The sequence below is a fragment of the Pleurodeles waltl genome, chromosome 10 (assembly GCF_031143425.1).
Source record: "Pleurodeles waltl isolate 20211129_DDA chromosome 10, aPleWal1.hap1.20221129, whole genome shotgun sequence".
Lineage (NCBI taxonomy): Eukaryota > Metazoa > Chordata > Amphibia > Caudata > Salamandridae > Pleurodeles > Pleurodeles waltl.
Window position 1 is genome coordinate 928,986,341 of NC_090449.1, and position 14,416 is coordinate 929,000,756.

General features: G+C 45.1%; 1 protein-coding gene across 6 annotated transcripts in view; it reads left to right on the forward strand.

Moving 5' to 3' along the window:
- The window catches only part of SNX13 (sorting nexin 13), a 587,891-nt gene that overhangs the window by 232,384 nt on the left and 341,091 nt on the right, over window positions 1–14,416 (forward strand). For all 6 annotated transcript variants that reach the window (XM_069211703.1, XM_069211707.1, XM_069211702.1 and 3 more), the window contains exon 10: window positions 9,959–10,047. In XM_069211703.1, coding sequence (XP_069067804.1) covers window positions 9,959–10,047 — 89 coding nt within the window. The remainder of the gene's footprint in view (window positions 1–9,958; window positions 10,048–14,416) is intronic.

Genomic DNA, 14,416 nt, shown 5'->3' on the forward strand with positions numbered 1-14,416 from the left:
ACAGAAGAGTAAAACAAATAGGGCTGGTGCTACGTGCTACATGTAAAACAAAGAAATGACACACAGTCAGTGCACCACCTTACTCAGGAGTATGGTTCTGGAAAGGAGGGTAAAATGGGTACCCCTTTCAAATGCAGGCTCTGTTGCTGTGATTTGCAGAGTGAAAGATAGACTGGCTGCTTCAAAAGGGCGATCTGACTTTCACTAATGTGCTGCCTTCATGCAAAGAGAGTTTACAGATGCACTGAGGGCAGCGGATTAAGGGGGTTATTCTAACTTTGGAGGAGTGTTAATCCGTCCCAAAAGTGACGGTAAAGTGACGGATATACCACCAGCCGTATTACGAGTTCCATAGGATATAATGGACTCGTAATACGGCTGGTGGTAAATCCGTCACTTTTGGGACGGATTAACACCTCCTCCAAAGTTAGAATAACCCCCTAAGTGTAATAGGACTCACTGACTGGGTTTTTGCCCATTGCAACCATACGAAGCTGCTCTGCAGCACAGATCGGAGCAGTGCACCCTAAACATGGGCCCCTGGTGCACATCAGATTATCCCTTATGTGGCTGGAAATGCCTATTAACATAAATTTGTTTTTTTAAAAAAATAAGGGTCTTCATGTTGACAGCATTTCGACTACTGAGTACTATGATTTCATTCTGTTTCTTCAGCTATAGTTATTGTAAGTGATCATATAATTCTTCCTGCTAATATAGGTTTCTGATAGACTGGACTATGGAAATGCCCTATATTTGAGTCTCCCTTTTGCACAAATCTGGAAGTTGTCTATAATTCATAGTGCTATTGTCCATCTCTTCCGATGGATAGTTATCTGCAAATCCTCACCTTTGAATATTCCCAGGTGCCAGTCTGGTCCGGAAGCTTCTGCAGTAGCTCTCCGTAGCAGGCGCAGGGCCTGTTATGACATCTGGCACAGAGGCCTGATGACGCCATCAAGTCATAGAGCACCAGGATCGGGTCCCTCAAGTCAGTTCCCATTTGTACCATGCCTTTCAACAAATTTGCAGCTTTGTTCTTCTCAGTCTGCAGAGAATTTTTCTTCACAAAATTGTTGTCAATTTGTGCAGATAGGGATGTGTGTTTTCTCAAGTCAAGGCATGACACGTTACTGTGTGACCACTACCATCAGATGCACCTGAAGGCCATCAAGAAGCTTGGGGCCAAACTGTTTATGGCTCACTCTGAAGAGCGTTCACGGGGGCACCCTAGGACAGGGGCCACGGTTGATGTCAAGGGCCAGGTCACCATCAAGATGCCACCCCTTTCCACCATATGTGTTTGAAAGAGATGAGGAGGTGCAAGAAGAAGAAAAAGCACTACTTTTCTCCTCAAATGTTAAAATTGGCAGGTAAGCCCAAGTCCCTTCTGCGCTTGTCTCCAGAATTTGAGTTAGTGTAGATCTCACTGGCAGTGTTGCAGCATTCCCCGACCCAGTACTGCAATGTTTCCTGACCTGATGCTGCAGTCTTCACTCCTCCTCCTCCTCAACCCATGTCAAGTATCCCGTATTCCGGAGTGTCCAGTGATGGGGATGGATCTATCCACCTACATGCAGGCTATTAAGGGCATCTTTAGAATGGTGGTCGCCCAATTTGGAGCGCTCTTGGGCCCCATGGGGCCGGTCGCTGGCCCCTATGGCCTGCAAGGGAGATTCCCTAAATGCCATACAGATTCTTTCTGGCACCATCCCCATCATTTGCACTCCAGTGCCCTCAGGCTTTGAGACTGACGCTGAATACAATTTCTGTTCCCTTCAGGGGTGACCCTGCGTTGAGTCCAACACCAGTATCTGAATCTGCACCCTATTCCAGCCTGACCCCACTGATGACCCACCATCAGTGTCGATGACGGGGGCTGCATAGTCTCCAATACCCTCACCTGAAATCTTGTTAACAGTCAAATCCATCAATCTAGGAAGGAAACAACCCAGCTTCTGGAGTAAGGAGTGTGCAGCATATTACAATATTGGGGACCGTCCCATTGTTATGATTAGCATGTCATTTCTAGGTATTCCCCTTTTAGATGACACATGTTAATCATTTAGAAGTGGATGTGTTTGGCTAATATAGAATGCATGATTATTGGTATGCTGTTTATTTTCTCACAGTGTGATAATCAAGTCTGCTTCAGTACATTCACAATATTTAATCAATGCTGACTGTTCTGTTCTAAATAATTATTGCTGAGTTATGGACAGTTTGATAGAAAGCTGACCACTGCATGTTTTATTTGTCATTATTCAAAGAACCTATTCCTAAACTAAGATGCTTTGTTCCAAGAGAGAAAGACTTTGCTCTTCCTACTGGGGTAGGGATCGTTTTAGTCCCAGCAAGCATTCGCATAATCGGATCAATAGCCCTCACTCACGATTATATGACACGCTTCATCATCAGGCCATGCTCCTTATAAGGTCGGCACTGAAATGCCTGACGGGCCCTTCTAGAGGGCTCTTTGCCAGATATTCTTTCAAGGACATTGCTGTTGGTGAGTATATGTGTGAAGGGCTGGAGCAAAAACTTTAAAATTGGCTATGGGTGCCCAAGGAAACTATCTTTACTCTGACCTGACACCCATGCCAAGATTAAAAACAATAGAATGGAAAACCACAGAGTATAATGGTCTGGTTCCCTATGAGATTGCTAAGTGTGTACCTAGTGGTCCAATTAATGGTGTATGTTTGGAGGAACTGTGTGTGGGTATTTCCTACACTACATAACTAATGGTCAACATGTTTCTCACCCCAAAACAGCTCACGCATCTAGTGGTGATTCATTAGGACGTACTCTCTCCGAGCCTTCACTAAGAGAGTAAAAATAATCCATGCCACTTATGTAAGAGATTGCTGAAATCTTACACTAAAGCTGTGTGCTTCTGAATGCACCCTTAACTACAAGTGTCTCGGATGTATGTGGAAAGTGCAAGACACACTCATGTGACGTCCTAGATTCAGGTATACGAGCCCCTGGGGAAAGAGGGGGTCACATGGATGCTAGCTGTTCCTCTGTTCAGGCAATCTAATATACATAGTTTTAAACAACATAAAGGGGGTTGCCCAAGTACTCTCTAGTCCTTACGATTAGAAAGCACTGAACTCGCAGCATCCGAAAGCATATCGCCCACTTCTAGAATATAGTAGGCTTTGCTATTATCTTGAGCATAAGTCTTATTGTTCAAACAGTTATGTAGTTGTGAAGGTCTCCAAAGCTCAAATTAGGCTTTCTTTTCTTTTTTTATCGTCAAATAAGTATAGTAAATAAAAGTAGAAGATTGATTGTGAGATAACCATAAAATCATACACTATATATGTTGTATTTTTTACTTCTTACATTCTTGCCAAATGTTGCAATTCAATTCTGTTTGTCTTTATTGTAGTTACAATTCAAATTGTGTGTAGTATGATAGGATTTGGGTTTAAAACATCTTTAAAATGCATCCTTTGTTTCCTAGTGTTCCTGAGTGTGTTAATACTTAATGAAAGAGGGCTTGGAGTTCCATTGATTTTTTTATTTTTATTTTTATTTTTCCCTATAATGTTTCATGGGATTGATTGGTCCCTGAATTGCTCAGTGGCTTGTGGGCTGGGTTTGTGTCATATGTTAGCACATTGACTAACTGCTTAGTGCCAGGGGATCTAGAAATACAAATTCTGATCCATGTCCTAGAGAAGATCTACAAAATGTATCTCTAGGATGGTGATGATGGAGACTGTGGGCCGCATCTAGATGTGTTAGCCGTCCAAGAGGCCAGAGGGCATGACACATCTCCGGACTTTGACCCCCATCTGGGACTTTTTCTCTTGGAAATGTTGGGTTTGCATTCTGTCATAAGGAAGACAGCTAAGGTCCTCAACTTGTCAGTTGAAGAGAGAGCGAATACCCCTATATATATCCTAAAGTCTTCACTGTCCACTCCTGAGCCTTTTCTTCCATTTAATGAGGCAACCAGCGATTGCTCCAAGGAGCCCTGGGCAAAACCATCCTAGTGTCCATCGATTAATAGGGCATTGTCTGCTGGTATAGGCCAGTACCAAGGGATCCGGCCTTCTCAATCATTCAACCCAGGCCAGAAAGCTTAGTAGTGCAAAGCTGTTCCACATCCAGAATCAGTCTTTGAGCTTTCTCTATGCATTCCCTTGATAGGGAATCAAAGTACCTGAAAGGCATAGGAAAAAAGGTATTTTCAGCTGGCAGCTTAGCCCTTCGTTCGCTTAAAACAATATGTCTTGGTAAGATATGCCCATGCCTTCTGGGACATGGCAGCCATGTTGATTCTGAATTTCTCAGACCATTTGAAGGATAACTTTTTTAGTGATAGTAAGAGATTGATAGGATGCTTCCAGGTACTTAGTGATTACTAGCCTTTATACTACAGACAGTGTAGCATGGTCAGTGGACACGCCTTCACTTTAAGATGCCATTCGTGGCTAAGATCCACAGGATTCTCTTCTGATATCTAGAGCAGTCTGTTGCACATGCCCTTTGATAGAGAAAGACTTCCCGTCTCGAAAGCAGATGTGGCACTAGAGTAGTTCAAAGATGGTAGAGCAACAGTACTTTCTGTGGGACTCCAGTCCACTTCCAGGACTCTTCTATACTTTAAGTAGCTGAACTCCTCTCAGTTGCTCCAAAAGAAATCATAAAATTCCACACCTGGTGAAGCAACAACAAAAGAATCACTTTCTTTAGCAATACAGAGTTAAAGGCAAGGGCCATGCCATAAGCTTCCTCCCTCCTCCTCCCCTTTCCCACCACCACCAGGGAAGGGGCATAACATGCTGGTGGAAGGAAGAGTGCTCCTTTTTCTACAGGCATGAAAGTCCATCACTTTGGACTACTGGGGCCTACAGATTGTAGATAGTATATACTACACCTCCACCAGCACCTCCCCAACTATCCTCCCTGGGCTTTTCAGGTTTCAGAAGAGCACCTGTGGATCCTGATCATCATCCCTGAATCCAAGGCGACCAGGCCCTACAAATCCCTTGCAACAAACAGTGCGTGGTAGGGTCATAGACCATGTGCCTCTGAACGTGGCAAGAGTGCAGGACATCTTCCTGTCGTGCAGCACCTGGCTGGTTCACTGAACGCCGGGGTGGACAAATGTAGCCATCGGTGTTTCGCGGATCATGAACAGCTACTACATCCGGAATTGGTGCAAGGTCTCTTCCAAGAATGGGAATTACTTTGGGTCAGTCTGTTTGCCACTGCAGAGAACATGCAATGTCAGCACTTACGTGCTTTGGCATTTCCAAAGCAGATCAACCTCAGAGGTACGTTCTACTCGAGTGGAATTGAGTCATTTATGGCAGATACAACTCCTACCCCAAATACTCTAGGAATTCAGGACAGATCGGGACCCAAATCATTCTAGTGGCTCTGGATTGGGCATACAGTATATGGTATCCCGAGCTCCTGAGCATAAGCACCGGTCCTCCAATCAGGCTGACCCTTTGGAACTATCTCTTGTCACAGCCGTGGGTCAGGCCCCTACACCTGAACTTGCGCACTCTCCACCTTCATGCATGAAGATTGAGTAGCGAGAGTTGAAAGTTTTCAGTCTTTCTACCGAGGTCTGTTAAACTATCTTGACAGCCAGACATCCCTCCACTGAAACTGTATATACCTGCCATTGGGATAAGCTTGGTGTTCCTCATGCCATGTGGACGCCGTTTTTACAGCACTGTTCGAGGTGTTGCTGTTTGTTTTATCTTTGGCATTGGAAGGCCTCGCCCCTGTTATTGTTATGGGTTGCTTGTCAACCATTTCTGCTTTCCTGTGGTTGCCAAACAACTCTCTCTGTTGAAGTCACCTGTTGTGACTCGTTTTTTTAAAAGGTTTGTAACATTTGTTCCCTCCTACCCTTTAGGTGATGCCCTAATGTGACCTCAGTGTGGTCCTAACATTTCTCATGTGTTCCCCCTTTGTGCCCCTTCACAGGTGTTCGCTGTGGCTTTGGGCTATTAAAACAGTTTGCTAGCTGCCTTACCTCAGCCAGGAGAGTTAGTAAGCTTCAAGCTGTCGGTTCAGCCTCCATACACCAGCTTTTTCCCAGGCAAACTGGTTCTTCAGATGCAGACCTCTTTCCTGCTGAAAGATGCCACTCCTTGTCATATTGGTCAGAGCATCACTGCCTATTTTTTTTCATTACACTTCATTCATCCAAGGAGGAGGGACTCCTTTGCTACGTTGATGATGCCAAGGCCATTAGGTTCATCATCAGCTCTTCATTGGGTTTACTGGAGCGAACAAAGGAATTGCTGTGCAGAAGCTGATCATATCTCGATGGAGTGTACTCCTCATTAATATGTGCCACATGTTAACTAAGAGCCAGCCTCCTTTGGCCTTGAGGGCCAATTCCAACCAAGCCAAGGCCACTCCTACTGCATTTACACATGTGGTTACTGTCCTGGATATCTGCCAAACTGCTACCTGGGCATCACTCCACACATTCACAAAGCACTGCTGCTTGAACAGTTGGGTCTGTTCAGAAGGACATTTTGCCCATTTTGTGGTTTGAGCTAGTTCGCACACACACTTTTGGGGAGGCATTGTTTGGCTACCTATTCTAAGGTGAGGAATCTGCATTTAGAAGTCTCTATCAGAAAAACAAGTTACTTACCTTAGGTAACACTTTTTCAGGTAGAGACATATATCTAACCTTAGATTCTTCACTGATCCTCCCTGCTCTGAAAACAGGGTTCTTGACCCTAATAATCCCATTAGACCCTCCACACTGGTCACATGTTGATTTTTATGTGGCCCTGCGGTTTTTGTGTGGAAATATTCACAAAAGAAACTGATGTCAGCATGCTGGGGTGGCAGTTATATGGGTACTGTGACTCCACTTCTGACTTCGAGGATATAAATGCCAAGCTGATCGACTCCACCTACCTGTATGTAGAGGTACTGTTCAAGATTCCACACCTTCCGGCCCCCAGGATTTTGTGGGGTGTTTGGAAGTGCTATTTACATGCAATGCTCTATCTTTAAACCCGTGCCGCTTCTGGTTCTGAGAGTAAGTAGCAAACAGTTTTATTTGGCCACTGGAGTGAAGTCACTTTATTCTAATTATCCTTATGGACCAGGAGAAAGCTGTTGCTTATTGGCACCAGTAGGAACTGCAACATTTGGGCAAAGACGGAAATCATGTAGGGAAAGTGTCACTGACACTGGAGACGGTGTGACCAAAAGGCACAGTGGGATAATGGGACAAGATCCTGATGGTGGTGAATATCATGTTGGCACTGTCAGTGTTGTAATTTACTCCAATAGTAACTTCCACTAGGCCCCTTTCAAAAACCGTAATTTTGAGACTGTCTGTGGTTGGAAAGCATATTGTGCTCTCTTCTTTCCCCCAGACTATGCACTATAATTCCTGCCTATTCCTTGAGGCTCTTCGCCTAAATTACAGTCGAAGTTGAAAACATTGCAACAGTGCTGGTATTCAAGGTCAATCACAGTAAGTCTATAGCCATGGGGATAGGAAAACAAGTTGAAGTGAGTGAGGACATTTTCAAGGGACAGGGACTTAAATGGACCTCAACATATATAGAATTTCTGGGAATAGTGTTGCCCCCTACAGTACAGCTGACCTACTCATGCAATATTCTCTGCTCTCAGACTCTATTTTCTAAGAAGCTTTTAATGTCATGGATTGGCCGGATCAGTAGTGTTAAAATAATTTTCTGCAGACACTCCCGTCTGCAGTAAAAACGCAGCCTTGACTATCCTACTAGACATGCTTAAGTCTATACAGAAAAAGGATGAAACTTCATTGGGAACCATTAAACCCTCGGGTGGCAAAGGCTATTTTATACAGGTCCCAGAACAAGGGAGGTGTTGGAGCGTCTGACATCAATAGAAGCATTTTAGCTGTGCAGTTGGCTCCACCCCTAGCCTAGAGTTCACAACATAAAACCGCACTCAGGTGTCAGGTCGAGCATTGGGATCCTCTGCCGAATTTGCATTGGCTACCACCACAATCTCACATATTGTAGGGGCATCTACTGAACTGTAGTGAAACTACGCTACACTAATAGCCCAAGGCTGTGTGTTTGCATGAAATAACGACCTACTCCTCCCCCGGAATACCCATATTCTGAAACCCTGATTAGAGAGTAGGGATGACTGACCAGCGATCAAACCTGTGGAGACAGCCACAGCTTATATTTGGGTATATTGTACAAGAAGGGATACCCCAAAACCCGGGACCAGTGTGTCAACGGCTTTCCTTTTAGTGTGCTCCACCTTTACAGAACTATGCATCTACTTCATTTTGGTGCATGCGTCTGCGGTGATGAAATGGAGAGGAAGAGAATTAACCAAAATTGAGGAAGCCTTCCAAGAAAGAGAAGATAACATGAGCTTTATCAATACTATATAGAGCCTTAGAATACACTCAACCCCTCCATACATTCATGTACCTTGAAAAAATGGACAGCAGGTATTGGCTTTCAAATTCCATTCCAGAGTTCCTGGATATTAATGTGGAGTATAGCAGCAAAATCCTCTGTTTGTGTCCAGTATAAAAAAAAAATGCTTACTAAATAATGCTTTCAGTGGTGTTTAACAGTGGTCTGACTGATGGCAATCTATGGGTGCTCAGAGATCTGCTGGAGAGGATGTGATAAAACTAGTTCATATAGTCATATGTGATAGACATGTGGCCACTTCCAAGGATATTGGACGCAAGCTGTACATAAAATGAAGGACTACTCTAGTGTGCTGCTACCATTAGACTCCTCAGTGGTTCTGTTAGGAGAGGCATACAATAAAGGGTTATACCCCTTACTGGTAAACTCACATTCCAGCTTTTGCTTTAGGGTAAATTGACTGTGGCTGGGAAACGGAAAGCTCCTGGTTTGTGGTGGTCTAAGGCCTGGAATCTATGCCATGTAAATTTAGACCTCAAAACCTTGACACGAAGTAGCACAATTTGAAAGAATTTGGACCCCCTTTATTTCGTATTACAAGAGACATGCTCCAGGGGGGCATCCACTTCCCATGCACCACTAATTACAACAGCTTGAATGGATGCAGGCTCCAGTCAAATGTCCGACTAATTGAGTCTGCAGAGGGTGTGAAGAGGGATTTCAGTTGTTTTAATGATATGCTTTGTGCATCTCCTTTTAGCCCTATTTAATGAACAGTACTGTTGTGGTGTTAAATGTTGCTTATTCTCATCTCTTTTTCTCCCTAATATGGCAGTGATATATTTAGCGATCTTGACTGATGTCATTAAAACTTTAAATGTTAAAAAACGTATTTCTTTCTAAATGTAGTGGTAGTTTGCGATCATTGTGCCTATGCACTGTTTAGATTAGAAGTCTGTAGGTGGTTCTATAAATTAGCTAAGTAACTGTAAGAGCATGGTGTTTGGGGTAAAATGTCATAGCACAGGGGGCCCCCGTCTAGTTAATTCCTCGATAATCTTTTAAAAAATCCAATTATTTCACTTTAAGTTTAATGCAATAATTGGTAATCGGCTTGAAGACACAGTGTGCTTTCCTGATTCCCATTAGTTGTTCTGTGTATTGAGCTCAGTTGACAAGTAAAGTTTGTAATATTACATCATAAAAATGGTTTCCTTCAAATTGTAGAATGTTTCATTTTTATGTCGGTTGTTGCTTTAGCATGTTGGAGGCCTTACCACCATCACCGAAGTAAAATTGGACAGAACTAACAATTTGCGTAATGCCTTAGGAGGGGAGTACGTTTTCGCAGGCTTTAAGTGTTTCTGAGAAACCAATGTATAGTGAATGGTATGCAGCATCTTAATAGCGTGTAGGAAGAAAATATATGTTTTGTGAACTGTTAGTTTTTCCATTACTGATATTCCAAACGTTAAAGTAGTTTCTTCATATGCAAATTAAACCGTGCTGCAGTACTCGATGGGACTTATCTTTTTACCATGCCTTTTCTGTGTCTTCTTTAGGGTTCCTGAAAGATCTGTGTGAGATACTACTGTACTTACTTCTACCTCCTGGAGACTTCCAGAACAAGATCATGCGATACTTCGTTAGGGTAAATTAAAATCTCTCATTCAGGAGACTAATTTTGTCAAAAAGTGTGAAAGTTGTTTCTAGCTAATCTAAGCTCACAAACATTCAGCATTAAAACTGTTTTCAATTGCTAAGTGTCTTCGTTGTGTATGTCAGTCTTTAACCAATATATACATTTTTCACTTTGCCAGCCTATAGTTCTTAGATCTTGTTTAAATGTTTTTTTTGTTTTCTCATCTTCGTTATTTAATTTTTTTAACCAAATTTGTCTTTTGTTAACAATTTTTAAAAAGTTTAGTTGAAACCAGCACATTCAATGCATGGATATGGTTGTTATTTGGAACCTTTCAGTAGGTGCCAGTTGAGATTAAACTAATTATTTGATCTTAATTTGCACAAGGCAGACATTGATTGCCCTCATGCGTAATCAGTATCACCTTCTCTGTGTTGTTTGATTAGGGTGGATGGAAAGGAAATGCAGTGAACAGATAAGACGCTTGTTGTTGCCAGTAAGAGGGATTCCTTCAGTGGGATGCAGACTGTTAAAAACCATTGGCCAATTTATGACATGTTTCCAGATGAGACTTACCAGAAAGAAATGAAGGGAAAATATGTAATAAAAAAAGAGAATACAGAGTTCAAACAAGATACAAATTGTTGGTATTTGAGTTATAAAGCCATTTTACCTAATGGCTTTGGCCAGTGTAAATATTGTACTGGCCATGATTGGTGCTGTGTACTGTTATATAGCAATTTCACAATTTATCACTTATTTGGTTGTCACAGTGTGGTATTGCTTAGTATTTAGGCAGCTGGGTAAGTCAGGGCAAGGCTACCGCTATGTCAGAACTATGCTGCACAACAGAACAAGAGTTTGAACAAGCTGCAGCTTTCCTTGGCTGTTAGATTGGCCGCCATAAAAATGGTCATCCTATCAAAACTGATATACTTGTTTTCAGCATTCCAGTTCCAGGCTAGGGTCTCTCCTGTTCCTCCTCGTTGTAACAGTGTCTGCTTGATCCCTCGGCAGGTATATGCCAATTCACAGTCACTGTGTAACCTGTATTTTGAACCTGTGATAACGTTTCTTCATAAACTGCGCCCATTAACTGTTTTGATACACAATCTGTACTGTGTTTTATGAACATTTCAATAAATAAGTTAAAAACAATGTGGGATTGCTTATACTACTACTTGCTAACATGTTCCGCATGATGCAGACAAGATAGGAACACTGAAAACAACAGACACATTTTGTTATTTCAGGATTGCTTTCAAGGCATGATCCATGTTGGCCAATTTATACGTTGCTCTTGAGCGGCACTCGTGCTGGCATTCAGCTCAGTAGCTCCTAGAGAAAATGTCTTTGTGCCGTTTTTCCTTTGTGTACTTTTTTTGTGGCTTTCGCCTTCTGCTTTCCTCTATCTTTTCCTTGTTTCTCTTATCACTCACTTCTCTCTCTCTCACAGTCTCCACGCCACTGGTGCCCCCTCAGCCCCGCCCCTCCTCTCTCTCTCTCCCTGCCGCTGCCGCCCCGCAGCCCCGCCCTCCTTTTTCACGGCATTTCCCGCTCCCATGTCCCAGTTGTCCACTCCTCCCCCCTCCCTACTTAACGGCATCCAAAGGCACGCCTAAGGCAAGCCCGTCTCCGCCTGACCGCGACCAGCTCTAGGACCTCTGGTCCTGCCTCCCTCCACCTCTACACATCAGTAGGACTCATCGCACTCAACCCAGGACACAACAACAACTGCAGGCAAGCATCACCAGCCAACAACCATGGACTCTTCAGCTGCCGCCAAACCTACACCACCACCAAGACCTTGGACCCAGCACAACCCACCCGTAACAAAACACCGACCCTGAAATCTCTGAAGTGCATTCTCCTCAAAATCCGCTCCCTCCATAAACAGGCTACCGAAATCTGGGACCTCCTTGACAGCACCACCTCGAAGTTGCGTTCCTCACTGATACCTGGACCAACACCACCTCAGGCCCGGACATCCCAATCGCAATCTCCCAGGGATACAAGATCATCCGGAAAGACTGCCCCAGTGGCCCTGTGGAGTGGGGGGGGGGAGGAATCGCCATCGTCCACAAGTCTCACTTCCACCTGAACACAGACTTTGAAGAATCCACAAGCCTGATGGAACACCTCCACTTCAAACTACATACCAGCCCGACATCCACCATCAGGGGAACCCTCATATACTGCCTTCCTGGACCACGTGCTCCCTTCGCCGACTCCATCAGGGACTACATCTCCGCACAAGACATCACAGCCACCAACTACACCCTGCTGAGAGATCTCAACTTCCACCTTGACAACCTACAAGGCCCCAACACCTCATTCCTCCTAGACAACCCCCACAACATAGGGCTCTGGCAGATGGTGACAGAGCCAACACACTCCGCAGGTCACATCCTCGATCCCATCTTCACTACAGGAAATTCTGCTACCTTCAGTCACACCTCAGAACTCCCTTGGACAGACCATTGATGCAGCCATTTCACTCTCAATACACCCACTGTCATCTGACCCCAACACCAACCATCACGTGGAAACTAGACAAGAATCACCGACGATCAGCTCACCGCTGCCCTTGCCATTGCCGCCCCCACCATCGCACACGACGACGACCCAAACACCACAGCACGCACCTTCCACAAATGGATCGCGAACTGCACCAACACCATAGCCCCTCTCAAAAAGAACAACAGCACCCATGCAAAGAAAGCCAGCTGGTTCACCCCAGAACTCTGAGAATCTAGTCGCACTTGCCGTCGCCTCAAGAAAATCTGGAGAAACACCAAATCCACAGAAGCCCATAGCAACTTCAGAGCCGCCACCACTGCACACCACCAACTCATCAGAAACACCAGAAAGAAAGCTATACAAGACAGAATCTCCTCGCGCACACAACAGCAAGGAACTCTTCAGCATCATCAAGGAGTTCGCCCAACCCAACAGTGAAATAACGGACATCCCACCCTCACAGGACCTGAACACCTACTTCCACCAGAAAATCAAAACCATCTACGACAGTTTCAGCAAGGACAACCCCCACTACCAAAACCCGACACCAACAAACCAACAATTACCACCCGACCCCCCTCACCAACGCAGATACTCTGAGAACAATGAGGTCCATCCACTCCGGGGCCCCTTCGGACCCATGCCCCCACCACATTTTCAACAGAACCGCGGATCCCATCGCCCCCAAGCTCCGCCTCACCATCAACAGGTCACTAGCTGCCACCACCTTTCCCGATGACTGGAAACACGCAGAGGACAACCCCCCTCCTCAAGATACCCTCAGCAGACCCCACCGACCTCAAAAACATCAAGCCCATCTCCCTACTCCCCTTTCCTGCGAAAGTCATTGAAAAAGCGGGCAGCAGCCAACTCGCCACGTTTTTTAGAAGACCACAACATCTCCCAATCCAGATTCAGGAAATAACATAGCACCAAAACTGTCGTCCTGGACGCAACAGACGACATCCGCTCCCTGCTGGACAGTGGATAGACAGCGGCATTTATCCAGCTAGTCCTCTCAACGGCCTTCGACAGTCTTCCATCACACTCTGATACAAAGACTCCACGAAGCCGGCATCCGGGACAAGGCCCTCAACTGGATCCAATCCTTCCTCGCCGGCAGAACTCAACGAGTGAGACTCCCTGCTTCCTCGCAGACCCCACACCCACCTGTGGAGTTCCCCAGGGATCCTCCCTCAACCCCAGGCTGTTTAATGTCTACATGGCTACTAGCCTCCATCGACAGAAGCTACGGAATCAACATCATCTCCTACGCCGACGACACCCAACTCATCCTCTCCCTCTCCAACAAACCCAACAAAGCCAGACACAACTTCCACGAAGGCATGGAAGCAGTCGCCAACTGGATGAGAAACAACTGCCTTCAACTCAATGCAAACAAGATACAAGTACTCATCATGGGCCCTCAACCCAACGTGTGGAATTACTCCTTGTGGCCACCCACCCACGGAAACCTGCCCACCCCCCCAGCCAAGCCTGCAACCTCGGGATCATCCTGGACAACAATCTCAGCATGAACCATCAAATCAACTCAGTCACCTCCACCTGCTTCCGCACCCTCCGCCTCCTACGCAAGACCATCACACACGCCCTCATCACCAGCACTGGACTATGGCAACGCACTCTACGCGGGAATCGGCAACAAACTCATCCGCAAACAACTAAAACATCAGACTGGTCCTCAACACTGCTACATCTTGCAACAACTGCGTACACTGCACTGGCTTCCCATAGATAAAAGAATCACCTTCAAGATCCTCACCCACACACACAAAGCCCTCCACAACACCAGACCAGGCTACCTGTACCATCGACTCAACCTCCACGTACCCGACAG